The following is a 16,999-nucleotide window of genomic DNA, read 5'->3' as shown; positions in this document are numbered from 1 at the left end:
GGGGAGTGATGAGGGCTGGCGTGAGTGCTAGAAAAATCTGAGTGTTGTGTAGAGAGTGGACAGGAGGGGGCTGTTTACCTGCACGGAACACCGACACATACGTGCACACACAAGGCACGCATGTGCATACACGGCATGCACATCCCCTCCCTGCGCCATGCCAGCTGCTCCACCACTCTCCACCGTGGCCACAGGGCGCAGGCTAAGGAGCCCACACCGGCAGCCTGACTCAAGGTTCAGCATGGGCCTGGCTGTGACCAAAGACTGGGGACACCAAGTCAGGGGGAGAGGCAAGGAGCAAGGATGGCCTGCTAGCTTCTGCAGGGGGGCTCAGAGGACGTTCTGGGCCCACCAGCCTGGGGCAGGAGCTGGTGATCCCATCTCAGCCTGGAGGAATATTCGGGGTGGAGCGTGACGCTGTTCAGATAGCCCGGCTCCATCTTGGCTCCCCCACTCCCCAGCCTTCTGCCTCAGCAACCCACAAGCCTCCAGGGCCTCAGCATCTTGCATGTAAAGTGGGCTACTTAGGAGGACAGAGGAAGCCAGCTAGGGGTGCCAGGGCGAGCCTTGGCTGCGGGAGGCAGACAGCTGCTGGGGGTGAGGGGCTGTCCCTAAGCCACAGACCCCAGGGGCAAGGCAGTTGGAAGTCACAGAACTTCAGGACATGTGTGTGCCTGCCGCGGCCCGATGCTGTTCCACAAGCCTCATCAACCCTCCCCAGGGACCCTCTCTGGGAACCCCAAAACTGGCCTTTGAGGAAAGCTCTGCTACCCCTCACAGCAGGATCTGATGGACATGCAGAGGCCATTTCTCAGAGAGACTGAAAGGGTCATGTGGGGACCCTGGCCCTGCGAGCTGCCGCCCTCACCCTCGTTCTGGGGTACAGGGGCCAGCCCATAGCTCCCTTGGTGGGTGCTGCTGTCTAGTTGGGAGGGAGTGTATTCATCAGTAACCCGCAGAGCCGAGGAATAATGAACACGGTGAGGAGTTACAAGGAAGGCACGCAGGGGCCTCTGGACTTAGGGCATTTGATTGTGGGGACCTGAATGGGTGAAAGACCTTGACCCACTAGGGACCCCAAGATCACTGGCAGGGAAGTGCAGGTTGCAGGTGGAGCCGGTGGAGGGAGCTGGAGACACCAGGCGGCCCTCAGGCCTGGCGGCCCAGCAGGGATTGGGGCCCAGCACTTTTTTCTGACTCGGCCTGCGGGGTTGGGTGGGTGGCTTGTCTGGAGAGCCAGGGGGCTCTGGGGCCAGCGCGGGGCCACCTTGGTCAGTAGCCTGAGCTTGCCGGCCGGCAGTCTCTCCAGAGGCGGGGACCTGGATGGCCGACGAACAGGACCCCGTGTGGCCTTGGCCGCCCCCTCTCTGGGCCAGCGCAGTCTTCACGCAGGACGTGTTGACCTCTCAGGGCTGAGTTTGTTCTTTTCCCCGAACCACTGATAAAACAAAACCTGCAAGAAGAAAATAAACCCAGGCTTGGTGAAGCTGGCGCCTTGCCCAGCCCACACCTGCCCCTGGCGGGCAGCCCCTGGCGACCCACTGAGGCTCCCCAGGCCCAGCCTCCCAGAGCCCTGCGTTTCCAGGAAGTGGGGCTTTGGTGGGTGCGGGCAGGCAGGCCAGGCCCGGCCCGTGGGTGCGGGGAGGGAGCCCTAAAAGCCCAGCACCATCGCCAGAGACAATGCCCACTGATTCCAAATACCCAGTAGGTCTGAGGGGACGCTGGGCAGACCCCCCGGCCCACAGTGCAGCCCCGGCCCTGCCAGACACCCCAAGGGTGAGGGTGGGGGCTCCGCGGCCCACCCAATAGCCCTTTCCTCCCGCTCCACAGCACGCTCCCGGACTCTCCCCCAGACTCGGGCTCCGAGGCCTACTCCCCCCAGCAGGTGAATGGTGAGTCCAGTGGGCACCGCCCTCCCCCTCTGGGGTTTGGGCAAGTGGTTGGGGCGGCCTTATCGGGGAGGGAGGGAACAGGGGAGGGAGGGGGCCAGCGGCCGCCCTACAGGCCTAGATTATCGCTGGTCAAATACTCCCCGGCGCTGGCTATTGTTTCCCCACGGGCGGGTGGGGAGCCCAGCTCTGCTGTGAGCAAGTGTCCCCGCTGGTGATGCCACCCGCCTGCCGCCTGCGCCACCATGGACGTGCCCTTCGGTAAGTGGACGTGTGGGGAAGGCCCGAGTGCAAGCCCCATCTGCCAGCCGGACCCATCTCACCTTGGGTGGTGCTGGGGCGCAGCGGCCCCCAGGTGGCCCAGAGCAGCAGGATCACAGGCAGCCAGCTCCCCACAGCCCCGAGAGGGGTCAAGAGTTGTGTTTATCTTACCCAAAACATGTCTGGAATGCCTCCTGGGGAACAAAGGGAGCTGGGCCTCCCCCCTCAGGCTGGGGGCTGGCCCCTGGGAGCCTGGCGGAGGGGCTGCTGGAGGGAGGGCGAAGCCCCCGCCGCTGCCACTGGCAGGACTGTGCAAGGGGACCGGGGAGACTCTTCCTGAGGCTCCGAGGAGGATCTGGGAGGGAAACTGGGATGGTCCGGGGAAGGTGCTGGCTAGGATGCGGGGAAAGGCCGCTCACCCCTGGCCCGTGTCTCACCTCCTAACACGTGGGGTGGGCGGGAAGGCAGCCTCCAAGTTTGGCTCAGGAGGGGGTGGGAATCAGGAGGCCCTGTCCCCGGGAGACCTGGTGCCCGGGACCCGAGTGAGGTAGGTCTCTGACGCCCACCCCCTCTCTCCCACAGACCCCCATCTCCTGCGCACCATAACCCCTGAGACCCTCTGCCATGTAGGAGTGCCCTCTCGCCTGGAGCACCCGCCCCCACCTCCAGCCCACCTGCCAGGCCCCCCGCCCCCGCCGCCCCCGCCTCACTACCCCATCCTGCAGCGGGACCTGTACATGAAGGCCGAGCCCCCGATGCCCCCCTACGCTGCCATGGGGCAAGGTCTGGTGCCCACCGATCTGCACCACACCCAGCAGTCCCAGATGTTGCACCAGCTGCTGCAGCAGCATGGAGCAGAGTAAGACTTGAGCACGCCCCCCCCACCAGGAGGAGGGGTCGGGGGCCGGCCGGGCAGAGAGGGAGGTAGCAACAGCGATGAGAAGGGCAGCAGCTCTAACCCCAGGCGATGGGGTCACCGCGTGGGTATCAGTGCGCCCGCAGCGTGTGGGGGATGACGGCTGCCACCAGCGGCCCACGCTACCTTATGGAGGGGGGGCAGGGCTATCTCTGTCGCACAGATAGGTAAAGTGGGGCCCTGACTGGGGGAGATGCTGGTCCAGGTCACGAACTCGGAGGGCAGAGCCTGACTTGACCCAGGGGCTGTGTTCTTACCCAGCTGAAGTCTCGGTCATTTTAGCAGTTTTACATTCACAAAAGCTTTCTTGCTTTCTTTTTTTGAAAGATTTATTTATTTATTTTTGCATAGAAGAACTGGGGTACAGGCCAGAGGTATGTGGGAGGGGCGAGAGGATTCATTAGAGACAGAGTGGGGAGCAGAGCAGGCAGCTTTACTGAAATACACTGCTGAGGGGAGCTGTGGGGGAGACAGGAGAGGGCTGCAGCGCCATGTGGGTAGCTCCCTGGCCGGGGATCGAATTCAGGCCTTAGTGGTGACAGCACTGAGACTTAACCCCTAGGCCACCAGCAAGGCCCCTACATTCACAAAAGCTTTCATTGAAGCAAAGTTTCTACTGCCCAAACTTTCTGTAAGCCAGAAGGGGCAGGAGTGCTATGCAGACTCACAAATCTTCAGCCTCCCCAACCCCCAGAAACCCCTTCCCAGCCTCTGTGGCCCAGGAGGCTGCTTGTTTCTAACCCAGGGGGCTGCTCTCTTGTCCCCACTGTAAAGGTGACACTGAGGTGACACCAGAGGGAAGGGAACTACTCATCCATTCGACAAGTGATTCTAAGTGCCAGGCTTGGTGCTTGGTGTGGTGAGGAGGCAACAAGTCAAGTGTGGCTCCTGCCCTCCTGGGCTCACAGTCTGGGGGTCAGGGGGTCATTACAGAGAACAAGAACATGGAGTGATGGGAGAGCACAGAGGAGGCAAAGCCTGCAGGCTTCCTGTAGGAGGTGTCCTCTGGGCTGGGCCTCTCCTGCTGAAATGGTGGAGAGGGAGGCAGTGTTACCCAGAGGGACGGGGCTCGGGGAGAGCCAACCCCCATGGTGTGTACCTCTATCCCCCAGGCTTCCCACACACCCGTCCAAGAAGAGGAAGCACTCTGAATCACCCCCCAATACCCTCAATGCCCAGATGCTGAATGGAATGATCAAACAGGAGCCTGGGACCGTGTCAGCTCTGCCCCCACACCCTGCTCGAGCCCCATCCCCGCCCTGGCCTCCCCAGGGCCCGCTCTCCCCAGGCCCTGGCTCCTTGCCCCTCAGCATCGCCCGGGTGCAGACGCCGCCTTGGCACCCGCCAGGTGCACCCTCACCAGGTACATGGCTGGCCTGCCCTACCCCCAGGGGTTGGTATAGGGTGCTGGGGCCTAGGGCCCACAGGGGTGTTCCCTCCCCCCAGGCCTCCTGCAGGACAGTGACAGCCTCAGTGGCTCCTACCTGGACCCCAACTACCAGTCCATCAAGTGGCAGCCGCATCAGCAGAACAAGTGGGCGACACTGTATGATGCCAACTGCAAGGAGCTGTGAGTGATGAGGCCCTCCCTGCCCACCCCCCCCCACCCTGGGACCCCAGCAGGGGGTTGAGTCCTTGCATAGGGCCTGGGGGCACGTGGTACAAGAGGGTCCCAGCTGACGGAAGGGCCAGCAGGCCCTGGCAGAGCTGGGACTGGCACTTGGGTTCCTGCACCAGGGCCTGCCCGAGGCCTCCTTAAGAAGGTGGCTCTGCCCAGGAGGGGCCTGGGGGGGCAGGCAGGAGAAGTGGGTGGGTCCACATTTTCTGGCTCCTCCTTTCCCTCCACCTCTTCCTCTCCTCCTGCATTCCTGGAAGGGAAGCAGGAAGCTAAATGTCAGCAAGGCCCTTCCAGCTGCCCCCTCCCTGGAGGGGAGAAATGGGGAAGGGGGGGCAACGCTGGGTCAGAGGCTGTCCCACCATTCCTAGCTCTCCCTCAACATCCACCCCTGCCTGCCAGGAACACCTGGACCACTGCCCTCCCCCCTCCAGAGGGAAAGGGATGGGGGGCTGAGAGCACCTCACCTCACTTTGGACATGGCCTGGCCTGGGCAGGTAGCTGAGACCAGCCTCCTGGAACTGGGCACACCAGGCTGTGGGGGACTCTTAGCCAGAGCCCTCAGAGCCGGGGTCAGCCAGCTGCTGTGGTGGCTGAAGCATCCCTTTGAAGCCCTGCCATGGTGGGGGGGGGGTCCCTACCGCAGCCATCAGATGAGTGACCCCTCCCCCACTCTTACTCCCCCACTTCTCAGGCCAACCCTGCCTCCCAGGTCCCAAGGCTAGGAGCTGGCAGCAGAGGCCCCCAGGAAGGCTCAGAAACTTCCTGGGTGTTCCCCTAGGCAGGCAGGTGGGTGGAGCTCTGTGAGGCAGAAGGCGTGAGCCCAGGGCCTGTCTGTAGAAGTAAACCAGGCCCAAAGGCTTCTTCCCACAAGCTGGAAACATTTCTCCTGCCTGGCTTCCTCCAGCCAGGCCCCAGGCATGGGGGGCACTGCCTGTGCCTGGGGACCTGGTGAGGGTGGGCCAGCAATCGCCTCATTCCGCCCGAAGGGTCCAGACTTGGAACACTTTCCCAGCACCAGATGGGTCAACTGAAGCCGAGTCCAGGCTGCTCAGAGTGCCCCTCTCCCACCCAGGAGGATGGAGGGGTCACAGTGAGGATGTCTGGGGGCTTGAGCAAGCCGGTGGGCAGGGGCTGCGCTGGCAGCAGAGCCGGCGCCTGGTTCCACCGTTTCCATGGCAACCGGCTGTCAGGCGGCAGTGAGGTTCTGCAGATGCATCCCCTCTCACCCTGTCTCCTGCGAGGGAGGGGGCTTCGGGCAGCCTTCTGGGAAGGAGCCAAGTGTGGTGAGGGGCCATCAAGCCCCTTGTCAGGCGTTCTCTGCTGTCCAGCGGACCCACGGGTCTTGCCCTGCTCCCCCATCACCAGGGCCTGGTGGCCCCAGCCATGCAAGGAAGGAGGTGTTGGCAGACCTGAGCTCAAAGCCTCCTGGGGACACAGTTTCCATTTCTGAAAAGTGGGAGCAGCCCCATGAATGATTTCAAGATGGGGGGGGGGCAGTTCTGGAAAAGGGAACTGCTTTGGAACGCAGGCCTATGGCAGGGCTGGACACCCCAGACCCCTCTCGGAGGGGCCTTGCGTGAGTGCCATCCCCTGCCCCCAGGCCCATGCTCACCTACCGCGTGGACGCTGACAAAGGTTTCAACTTCTCGGTGGGTGACGACGCCTTCGTGTGCCAGAAGAAGAACCACTTCCAGGTGACGGTGTACATCGGCATGCTGGGCGAGCCCAAGTACGTCAAGACGCCCGAAGGCCTCAAGCCCCTCGACTGCTTCTACCTGAAGCTGCACGGAGTGAAGGCAGGTTTGGGGCTCGGCAGGGACGGGTCGAGAGGGCCAGGAAGGCTTGGGGGCATGGAAAGACCAGAGGTGAAGTGAGTGTGAGGAAACCCCTCAGGACTGAATCCACCTTCCTCCCGGCGCCCACCCCTTAAATGTCCTGCTCCTCAGCCCTCTTCCTGCTTCTGCTCCCTGTTTCCTTTGCTCCCTGGGACCGACCCCACGTCTTGGCCTCTTCAACTAAGACCCTTTTCCCGATCCCTCTGTCAGCTGCCTCAGCTCCACGCCCCAACATGAGCTCTCCTTGGCCTCCTCTACAGAAACAGGGCAGCAGCGCCCTGGTTACCCAAGCCATAGATCCAGGACCCAGTCGTCCTCACCTCACATGCACCGGGCCCTGCTATCCTTCGACCCAGTGCCCTCCTCTCCTCCCCTCTGCCTCTCCTCAGGCCAGGCCGCTGCCCTCCTTGTTTGAATATGCTCAGAACTTCCGCTCCAGGGGCCTACTCGCCCTCCGCCGGAGTTTCAGGGACAGGGAGGGCCGGCCTGTAGGCATGCTGGGCAGTGCCCGGAAGGGCTGGTGGGGTGTGGCGGGAGAGGTCTGGGGGGTGAGAGGGTTTGGGTGTGAGCGGGTGTTGTGAGGGTTGGCTTGGGGTGTATGCTCAGAGGGTGTAGGTGTGGAAGAGGGTATGGGCTGGGAGTGTGACTGTGGGGGGCTCACATACAGAGGCGGGGGGAGTGGTATGGATACCAGCCACTGCCAACAACATGGCTATGTCCGGAAGGCATCTGAGTGTTGGGGAAGTGAGGACGTGGGTTTGTTCCTCATGAGCTCCAGCTGGGCCAGGCCTGAGGGGCGGGAGGAGGGCAGGGCCAGGTGGGAGCCTGAGGTGCCACGGGCTCCGCTCCTCCCCAGCTGGAGGCCCTGAACCAGTCCATCAACATCGAGCAGTCGCAGTCGGACAGAAGCAAGCGGCCCTTCAACCCCGTCACGTGAGAGTTTGATCCCCTGGGGGTGGTGCCAGGAGGGCTGACTCAGGGACTGGCGGGGCACTGAGGAGGCCAGGCAGCCCCTGCAGTGTCACTCCCCACACACTCCTGTGCTGGTGCCCCCTATGGCCAGGCTCTCCACAGCCGCCTCCCTGCCCCCTGAGTACCCTCCTCTCCTCCACAGGGTCAATCTGCCCCCTGAGCAGGTCACGAAGGTGACTGTGGGGAGGCTGCACTTCAGCGAGACCACTGCCAACAACATGCGCAAGAAGGGCAAGCCCAACCCTGACCAGAGGTGAGAGGCCGGCGCCCCTCTGTCTCTGAGTGGGGGGCAGTCATCTCAGACTGACCCATTCTACAGACCTGAGACTTCGAGCCCACCATTGGCTCCTGGTGGGCGCGCAAAAGCTGGGCTTCTGGACTGAGGAACATTGCTATGGGCCTCCCTCTGGGCCTTGGGGAGCTTCTGCCCCCTGGTGGAGACTCAGGCTCCTCTGCTGTTGGAGGGGGTGTTCGTGCCTCTGGCTGAGGCCCCGGAGCTGGGGAGATGATTGAGTGGGAGGTTCTGTGCTCTGTACATCCCACCTGGGAAGGGTGGCAGAGGCAGGGGCAGGTGGGGCGGGATCCTGGGTGGCTCCAAGACCCCTGTGTGCCCCAGGTACTTCATGCTGGTGGTGGCCCTCCAGGCCCACGCCCAGAACCAGAACTACACGCTGGCCGCCCAGATTTCTGAGCGCATCATTGTGCGGGTAAGGGCCCCCAGAACTGGGAGAAACAGCCCCCAGGAGCAACACTGGGGTACTGGCGTACTGAGCTGGGTGTGGATCCTGCTGGACACTGGCTGTGTGGCCCTGGGCAAGGCTCCCACCCTCTCTGGGCCTCAGGGTCCTTCACAGTAAAGCATAGAGGTGCACAAGTCCTGGTAGCCTTCTCGGATCCTACAAGAGCCTGCAGGCTGCCGCAATGGGCCGGACATTTTAAGTTGGGGTGGGGTGGAGTGATGCTAAGATGGGGTGAAGAGGCCTGGCTGGAGTAGGAAGGGTGCCTGCTGTGGCAGGGCTTCCCCTTTTCAGGGCGCTACAGCCCTCCCACCCCCAGGACTGATCCGATCCCAATCCAAATCGTGCCAGGCCTCCAATCCCGGCCAGTTTGAGAGTGACAGCGACGTGCTGTGGCAGCGGGCGCAGGTGCCTGACACCGTCTTCCACCATGGCCGTGTGGGCATCAATACCGACCGGCCGGATGAGGCGCTGGTGGTGCACGGCAACGTCAAGGTCATGGGCTCACTCATGCACCCCTCAGACCTGCGGGCCAAGGAGCACGTGCAAGAGGTGGGCGCGGGGCTGCAGGGGCGGGGCCAGCGGGAGGGGCGAGGCCGGGTGGAAGGGCAGGCTGCGGGGAAGGAGGCAGGGATCTGGATCCTGGATCAATTCACCCCGTAGCAGGGGTTCACCCCCCTCCTCGCCCCACACTGCAGCCTCTGGGCTCCGGTCGGGCCTGCTCTGGACAGACCCACTCCGAGCGTGCCTGGCAGCGGTTCAGTCCGGGCCCTGGCTCTCCCGCAGGTGGACACCACGGAACAGCTGAAGCGGATCGCGCGCATGCGGCTGGTGCACTACAGGTACAAGCCGGAGTTCGCCGCCAGCGCGGGCCTCGAGACCACAGCGCCAGAAACCGGTACGCGCCCCCTGCAGGGGCTGGGGCCAGGAGCCGGTCACCCCGCCCCCTGAGTCCCCTTTTTTAGCAGTTCTGGCCGGGTCCCTGGAAACCCTACCCCCAGGACCCCCTCCCCCTGACCCCTGGAATCTTGCCTTCTAGACTCTGCTCCTCAGTGTAGGGGCAGGATGACGCAGAGCAGGTTTTCTATGATCCGAGCAGATGGGGTAAAGGAGGAGAGAGTCCTGGAGCCCTCGGTGGCTTTTGCAGGCTTATATTGGGATTTTACTGGGTACACGGCAGGCAGGGGTGCTGGGGGGCCAGGAGGCTGGCAGGCCTCCCAGCCTCCTGCAAGTCTTCACTCTGGGCTCTCCAGTGTCCTCTGCTTCTCTGCTCGACTGGCATCCCCGAGATGCCGCCCTTGTAAGCCCAGTCTCTCAGCCCAGGTGTACCCTCTTACGCATGCCCACACCCCGCTCCAGGTGCCCGCCGTCAGGCACGCGTTCAGGACCGCAGGGATCCGTCATCCATCCTAATGGTGGGAGGGCAGAAAAGCCTGATGCTTTTTATTTACCCTACACTCAGCCCCTAGAAAATCAGGGTGCTGGGAACCTCGCCTCCTAGAGGGTGCTTGGCCTCCTAGACGAGCCAGCCTTCAACCTCCTGGTTCTCTGACCCCCGTCTTCTGGGATTCTAACTCCCAGGAATCAGTCCCACCTTTCAGCAGGAGAACCCCACATCTTAGACCCCCCCTTTCCCACCCCAACTGTGGTTTGTGTCTCGGGGATGCCCCCTGCTCCAAGATCCTTGGAAACCAAATTTCTAGCCTCCAGAACCTCTCTCCACTTCCTGCCCTCTCCTTACATTAGGGTGCAGTGGGCAGTTCCCCCTCCCCGCCACATTGGCTTGTCCCCCCGCCCCAGGTGTCATTGCTCAGGAGGTGAAGGAAATCCTGCCTGAGGCGGTGAAGGACACTGGAGATGTGGTCTTCGCCAACGGGAAGACCATAGAGAACTTCCTGGTGGTGAACAAGGTCTGCAGGCTTGGGGCAACTGGAGGGACCCCAAAAGGTAGAAGGGTGGGCCAACTGGAGGAGCACTCCCCCCTCCCATAGAGACTGGGGGCACTGAAATGCGGAAGGCAGGAGCCACCCAGTCTTCCCTCTGCTTCCTCCAGCGCCCCCTCCCACCCCATAGGTTCAAGGGGGGTGGGGAGCGGGTCACGGGGGTTGGCTGCTGTGGCTGCGTGCTCAAGGCAAGAGGACCCTCGCTGAGGGCCATGTGCCCGTGCAGGAGGGTAACAGCAGTGAATGCTGAGCCATCCCCTTGTGGTTACTACCTGAAAGCGAGGTTTAGAAGCTAGGCACGGGTGGGGGATGGGGGGCGGGGGGGTGGCCTCCGATGAGTAGTGAAGCGCTCAAGTCTGAGGCGCAGGTCCATCAGGGAGGGGACATCAGAGGACATTCTCACAAGGGGCGGGAAGCGAAGGTACAGAGGTGGGATGCTGTTGGGAGGCAGGCCCTGGGAGCTGGGGAGCAGAGGCAGCACTGGGGGTGGGAGGCTGGGAGGGGCTCCCAGGCGGCGCTGACTGTGCCTCAACCTTGAGCCCCGGCCCTCGGCAGGAGCGCATCTTCATGGAGAACGTGGGTGCCGTGAAGGAGCTGTGCAAGCTGACGGACAACCTGGAGACGCGCATTGACGAGCTGGAGCGCTGGAGCCACAAGCTGGCCAAGCTGCGGCGACTGGACAGCCTCAAGTCCACTGGCAGCTCGGGTGCCTTCAGGTGGGGGCGCAGGGCGGGGGAGGGCAAGATCCTTTTCCCTGAGGCACCTCTGATCCTGGCCCTCTTGCTGCAGCCATGCCGGGAGCCAGTTCAGCCGGGCAGGCAGTGTCCCCCACAAAAAGAGGCCCCCCAAGATGGCCAGCAAGGTGAGGGTAGGCAAGGAAGGGAGGCAGGTTGGACTGGGGGGGCTTCCCCATCTCCATGACCACTCTTGGCAGCTTGCACCTCTCTGGGCTCATGTCCCCTCCCTGGCCAATCTTGGGCCCTCCTGGAGGAATGATTAGACCACAGCACCCCGCCTTCAGCAGAGTCCACAGTGGGTGGTATCAGGGATACCCTAAGTCTGGCCCTTTCCTGCTTTTCCTCTTGGTCCTCAGTCATCGTCTGTGGCCCCAGACCAGGCCTGCATCAGCCAACGCTTCCTGCAGGGGACCATCGTCGCCCTGGTGGTGGTCATGGCCTTCAGGTGACTCGCGCTCCACGTTCTGGGGGGCTGGCTGGGGTTTTCGAGCTCCCCCTGGGCTCAGGCCTGGGGAGGAACATGTGGCCCTGGAGGTGGAGCTGCTGACATCTCCAGGAGGGAGGCGGCTCCCTCAGTCGGACCCGGGGGGTGGGCGAGAGCCCCTTACAGGCATCATCTGGGAACCCACCCCTGGGGCACTGCCCCAGAGAGAGGGCGCTGGACGGTGATGCCAGCTCTAACAGTGGCCCTTTCCTGTGGCTCCCAGCGTGGTGTCCATGTCCACCCTGTACGTGCTAAGCCTGCGCACCGAGGAGGACGTGGTAGAGACTGATGGGTATGTCCCCGGAGGCGCAGTGCCCGCCAGGCCAGGCCAGACTCAGGGTCAGAGGAGTCCCTAGGCTATCTTCCCTAGAGGCTTCCCCTCAGCCTGTGGGGTTTGCAGGGGCGGGTGGGGGTCTCCCCGGTGGGCAGGCAGCCCTGCTGAAGCCGATGCTGTTTTCTGCTCTGCTCAGCGTTGCTCCAAGGCAGCTGGGCACTGAGAGGCAGGGGTGCCTTGCGGAACCCAGGGTGGGGTGAGGGTGGAGAGGAGGGCCAGGCTGGGACCTCGGGCTCTGTCTGCCCACTGTCACCCACAGCTCCTGGGGCGACCTCTGACTGTGTCTTCTCTCTCCTCCCTTGCGCCTGTCCCCTCCTCTTCATCTCTGCTGCCCCCTAGCTCTCTTGCCGTGTCCACTTCCTGTCTTCTGGCCCTGCTCCGGCCCCAGCACCCTGGGCGGGGTGAGGCCATGTGCCCATGGTACGTGTCTGGACCAAGCCTCTGCCTCTTACTGCCCTTCTTCCTGCCTCCTCTGCGCCGTTCTTGTCCACCTCCTCCTGCCCCTCCTGCTTCTCCGGGATGCCCAGGCGCCCCCTTCAGGCTGTCCCAGGCCCTGAGCTCAGCTCTTGCTTCCCCAGCAGGTTCAGCCAGAGCTTTGGGACCACTGAGCGCCGACAGTCCCCTGGGACCACTGGGCTGCCAGGCACACAGCCCTCTCTGCTGCTGGGTGTGTGCTGGTGGGCCTGGCCAGGGGTGGGGGGAATGCAAGACTGAGGGCTGTGCTCTGTTCCCCCAACCCCACCCCACCCACGACTCACATAGCCTCTGGCTTCCTCAGTTACCACCAGCCTGACCAGCATGGCCCCGGGTCCAGCCCTCCGCACCTTGGACCTGTGCTCCAGCCAGTCCTGCCCCATCATCTGCTGCTCCTCACCTGCCCCCAAACCCACCACCGACCCAGGTTTTGGCTCCAGCTTGCACCCCGGCCACAGTCCCAACCCCTCCACCAACCGCTCAGGTATCTCTGGAAGGGGGCCCTAAAGTCTCGCTGGCTAGTGGCTGGGTCTCCGAGAGCCCAGAATAAGGCTCTGGAGAAAGACTGGGTTTCCCTGAGGGGACCAAGGGACAGATGGGCATCACCCAAGTCCACTGGGGACAGCTGGGCAGGAGACAGCCAGTTCCCTCTTGTCAGCCTGTCCTGGTTCTATCCACAGGCCCCAGCCAGATGGCCCTGCTGCCGGTCACCAACATCAGAGCCAAGTCCTGGGGCCTCTCGGCCAATGGCATTGATCACTCCAAGCATCCAAAGAGCTTGGAGCCTGTGGCCAGCCCTGCAGTCCCCTTCCCTGGGGCGCAAGGCAAAGCCAAGAACAGCCCCAGCCTTGGTCTCCATGGCCGGGCCCGCCGAGGGGCTCCCCAGCCCAGCCTGAGCCCTGCCCAGCCCACTCGGGCCCAGGGCCAGCCAGGTACTGGTCCTGCCCCCTACACCTGGGCCACTGACCTGGGCCCATTTCGGGGCAAGGCCTGGGTACAGAACTGCCAGTCAGCAGGTATCTGCTGAGCCCGTGCAGCAGGCCCCGCGCAGCTTCCCTCCACGTCATTCATAGTAACATTGACGCGGGATAAACAATCCTGGCTGACGTCAAATGAGAGTGTTGTGCAAGCACCTGCTTTGTTTTGCTCTGCTTGCAGCCCGCATTTTCAGAAGCCTGGTGATGTTAAGGGAGGACTTACTGGAATGTCCAGGGGTCAGGCAGGAACCTTATATAGATTGTCCCATTGACAGTCCTGCAAAGGAGGGAATTTTCTACCTTATTCGGAGGAGGAAACAGGCTTGTGTGCAGTGACTTGCCCAGGGCGGCACAGCCCATTAACTGCAGAGCTAGAACTTGACCCCAAGTCCCCCGGCTGCTTCTATGTCACCACCAGGGCAACCAGGGTACTGTACAGGGTCCCCTCAAGTTTTCCAAACCTCAAGCTTTTGGTTTTCAAAACGCTAAACCTTTTATCGCAGTGGTTTTCAAACTGGGTTCCTGGAGCTGCTGGGTGGGCTGCTCGGAAGTCGAAGAGGCCAAGAGCCTTCCGTGCTTTACCAGGCAGCTCTGCTTTAGGTATCAGGCCACCTCATCAACTTTCATTTGATGGGTTTTGTGGCTTATAGTGGAAAAAAAAAACCTTCAGAAACTGGCTTGCAGAGATTGAAGTTCAAGGTGATGGGGAAACCCCAGGCAGCTGTTTCCTGAGCCGCTGCTTTGACTGGCTCGGGACGGGGCACTCAGGGTAATGAAGACAGACACGCTCCTGTGCCCAAAGGCTCCCAGACACAAAAACACAGCAGCATGAAAAGCCTCTGTGGGGAGTCTTAGGCAGCATGCCGACTGGCGAGGGCACTGAGTCCAGGCTGAGGTGGGGTAGAAATTAGGGAAGAGCCCCTGGAGGGGCTGACTTTGGACCAGTCTCTGAAGGACCGTCGCTGTATGTCTTAAAGAGAATTGGGACGGGCCCCTCCCATCTCGTCGGTATATGATCATGGGCGTGCTGGGTCCGGCTGGGGTCCTTGGGTGTGGTGCCTAAGCTGTGGTATTTGTCCCGCTCCAGCAAACGTTCAGTGCCAGGGACCCCAGCTGCCCCTGGGGAGGGAGGGATGGTGAAGTCAGCAAGCCTGTAGGGGAACGGAGGTGGACAAGAAAGTCTCCTCCACCCCGTGTTATTCTTCAGCTCCATCCCCACCCAGCCAGCAGTCCGGGCTAGCCCCTCGGCACAGGGCCACGGCGTGTGCTTACATACACGTCTCACCAATGGCTCCGAGGGGAGGTGGGGAAAGGGCCCTGATTTGTGTGCCTCCTTCCACCATGGCTGACCTGAAGCTACTGGCTGGACGTTGCTGAACTGAGTCGGGAAGATATGCATGCGATCAGGAAGAGAAGCCAATAAGCTGATCCCTCTGCAAGCAGGGATGTGGAAGACCCATCCTTGCTCCTGGGAGTTGTGGGTCTGTCAAGGAGGCAGACCTCAGGTTCATGGAAACTGACTAGCCTTTGGGATTCTGGGGAAGTAGGTGGTGTGGCCCCAGCCATTGTGGGGGTCTGGAAAGAGTAATCTGAAACGTATACTAACGTGTGTGACTGATCCAAGTTTAGCAAGGAAAGACTTGGCTGCTGCTCATTTGTGTCCTGCCTTGTCACCCTCCTCCCTGCCCAAACAGCCTCTCTACTTGCAGAGCCAGTGCCCTCCCTGACCTCCATCCAGGTGCTGGAGAATTCAATGCCCATCACCTCCCAGTACTGCGCTCCAGGGGATACCTGCAGGTGGGCTTGGCTCAGGATAGGTTCCTCAGGTGCTAAGAGCCCAGGCAGGACAGCTGGCCATTGCACCTCCCCCCGCCAGCCAACTCTTTTCCAGGCCTTGACGGGCTCTGTTATTGACGGGCCTGAGGAATATGGGGGGGAAGGAGGGATTGGTAGGGTGGCTTTCGGCTAAGGAGCCAGCTTTGTCCTTTCAGGCCTGGAAACTTCACCTACCACATCCCTGTCAGCAGTAGCACCCCACTGCACCTCAGCCTGACCCTGCAGATGAAGTAAGTGCTGGCATGGGGATCCCATGCAACTCGGGGGAGGGGGCAGAGGAGAGATGCAAACTTTATCATCTGTTCTCTGCTTAACTGGCCTTGTGACCCTGGCAATCTCTGGGCTCCAGTTCTTCACCCCAAAAGAGCTGCTGCCTCACAGGCATGTGGGCTGGTGGACGGGAAAGGGGAGCATCTGGACTGTCATGCTTCCTTTCCCGGCTTGTTTCAGCAGGGCGGGGAGATGCAGTGGAGGGAGCTTGGGCGGAGGGACTCTGGAACCCCACTTCCCTGCTAACTGGGCCTTTCCCCAGCTCCTCGTCCCCTGTGTCTGTGGTGCTGTGCAGCCTGATGTCAAAGGAGGAGCCGTGTGAAGAGGGGGACTCTCCACAGGGCCTCCACAACCACCAGGACACCCAGGTAGGGGTGACTGGGAGGCTGGGTGCAGCCAAGCCCCAAAACTTCCTCTCCCCTGGTACAACTGAGCCCCCAAACTGGCGAGGAGGGGGAGCTGGGGTCAGCATGCAGGCACCCCATACGAAACATACCAGGGCCTGGGCCTTCGCACCCTGTGGGGTGAATGGGTGCGCTGCTCACTGCCGAGCACCTCTTGGCCATGTCTCGGCCATGACAGCCCACGCAGTCCCCAGGGACCAAGCCTGGACTCTGGCGTCCTGGGCAAGGAGAGCTGACCTGTGGCCTGCGGTCTCCGTCCTCCGCTGCCCCACGCGCCAGCCTGCAGCCCCTCACAGCCACACCCAAAGTCATGTTTGATTGAGACCTGAGGACGATTTGAGGTCGGCTGGGGAAGGAAAAAGGGGGTGGTGTCCCAGGAGTAGGGGAGCTCCGGAGGCGAGAGGACATAGCGGAAGGGCGAGGACTAAGGGAGGAGGCAAGACGCCTGGACTTGGGCCCAGGCTGGGAGGTTCCATTTGTGATGGGGGCAAGATCCGCATGTCGACGGCTAACCCCCGCTCAGGGGACCAAATGGCTGGACCTCTTCACTGACCGGCTCCCCCGCAGCCAGGGGGCCTGCAGTTATGAGGCTGAGCACAAATGAAGGGAATTTTTCTCACTCACTCTCTGTCCCAGGCCCATGCTGGGCCCAGCTGGGAGACAAAGGTGAAGTGGGCACAGCTTTGCCTTCCAAGGATACTTAGGGAGAAACACCGCAGAAATGCACTCTTGTGGGGATAGCGAGGGTGAGAGCCCCGAACAGGCCAGGCCTTGGGGTGCCAGAGGGAGGGAGGCCAGCCTGATACCTGTTAGCAGTGGAGGTCAGGCTTGGACCCATGTGCCCAAAGCTCAGCTGCGCAAGTCGAGGCAGCTGGCCTCACACGCCCCTGCCAGGAAGAGCCGGACAGGCCTGGCCCTGAGCCCCGCTCTGCCGACATCTGCAAGTGACCAAGCTCTCCTGCCTGGACGCAGACAGCACCCTTAGCGGGCTGTAGCGAGGATGGGATGACAGACGTGTGCCCCAGAGTATTGTGGGTGATGAGGCAGGGAGGCAGTGGCCAGGTGTGGACCACTGGCACAGAGATACCAGGCAGGAAGTTGACTGCAGTTCCCCAAAGCCCCCTCCGGTCTCGCTACGGGGCTCTCTGCTTTTATCCTCATAAACCTCGCCATGAGCCAAGGCTGCCGTGGCCCTGGTGAGGGCTGCCACTGACCCCTCTCCCCCCTCTCTCCAGGGCACCTCCCACCAGTGGCCAGTAACCATCCTGTCCTTCCGCGAATTCACCTACCACTTCCGGGTGGCACTGCTGGT

At 62.3% G+C, this 16,999-nt stretch overlaps 1 protein-coding gene across 8 annotated transcripts in view; it reads left to right on the top strand.

The window, feature by feature from the left end:
• MYRF (myelin regulatory factor) overlaps positions 1-16,999 on the top strand; it is a 32,277-nt gene that overhangs the window by 12,579 nt on the left and 2,699 nt on the right. For 2 of the 8 annotated variants that reach the window (XM_054697556.1, XM_037517685.2), the window contains 22 exons: positions 1,831-1,892; positions 2,733-3,009; positions 4,179-4,429; positions 4,513-4,636; positions 6,285-6,480; positions 7,376-7,452; positions 7,634-7,744; positions 8,108-8,198; positions 8,580-8,780; positions 9,015-9,126; positions 10,029-10,138; positions 10,727-10,887; positions 10,961-11,033; positions 11,265-11,353; positions 11,616-11,684; positions 12,305-12,393; positions 12,505-12,684; positions 12,881-13,132; positions 14,872-14,974; positions 15,169-15,243; positions 15,546-15,651; positions 16,923-16,997. In XM_054697556.1, the coding sequence (XP_054553531.1) occupies positions 1,831-1,892; positions 2,733-3,009; positions 4,179-4,429; positions 4,513-4,636; positions 6,285-6,480; positions 7,376-7,452; positions 7,634-7,744; positions 8,108-8,198; positions 8,580-8,780; positions 9,015-9,126; positions 10,029-10,138; positions 10,727-10,887; positions 10,961-11,033; positions 11,265-11,353; positions 11,616-11,684; positions 12,305-12,393; positions 12,505-12,684; positions 12,881-13,132; positions 14,872-14,974; positions 15,169-15,243; positions 15,546-15,651; positions 16,923-16,997 (2,884 nt within the window). Of the gene's footprint in view, positions 1-1,830; positions 1,893-2,099; positions 2,151-2,732; positions 3,010-4,178; positions 4,430-4,512; positions 4,637-6,284; positions 6,481-7,375; positions 7,453-7,633; positions 7,745-8,107; positions 8,199-8,579; positions 8,781-9,014; positions 9,127-10,028; positions 10,139-10,726; positions 10,888-10,960; positions 11,034-11,264; positions 11,354-11,615; positions 11,685-12,065; positions 12,147-12,304; positions 12,394-12,504; positions 12,685-12,880; positions 13,133-14,871; positions 14,975-15,168; positions 15,244-15,545; positions 15,652-16,922; positions 16,998-16,999 lie in introns of those variants that run through there. The other 6 variants (XM_037517690.2, XM_037517686.2, XM_037517687.2 and 3 more) reach the window with 6 other exon arrangements.

Source organism: Talpa occidentalis, unplaced genomic scaffold, assembly GCF_014898055.3.
Source record: "Talpa occidentalis isolate TD23 unplaced genomic scaffold, MPIMG_talOcc4v2.1 talOcc4.17, whole genome shotgun sequence".
Lineage (NCBI taxonomy): Eukaryota > Metazoa > Chordata > Mammalia > Eulipotyphla > Talpidae > Talpa > Talpa occidentalis.
This window is presented reverse-complemented; position numbering and strand designations above follow the sequence as displayed.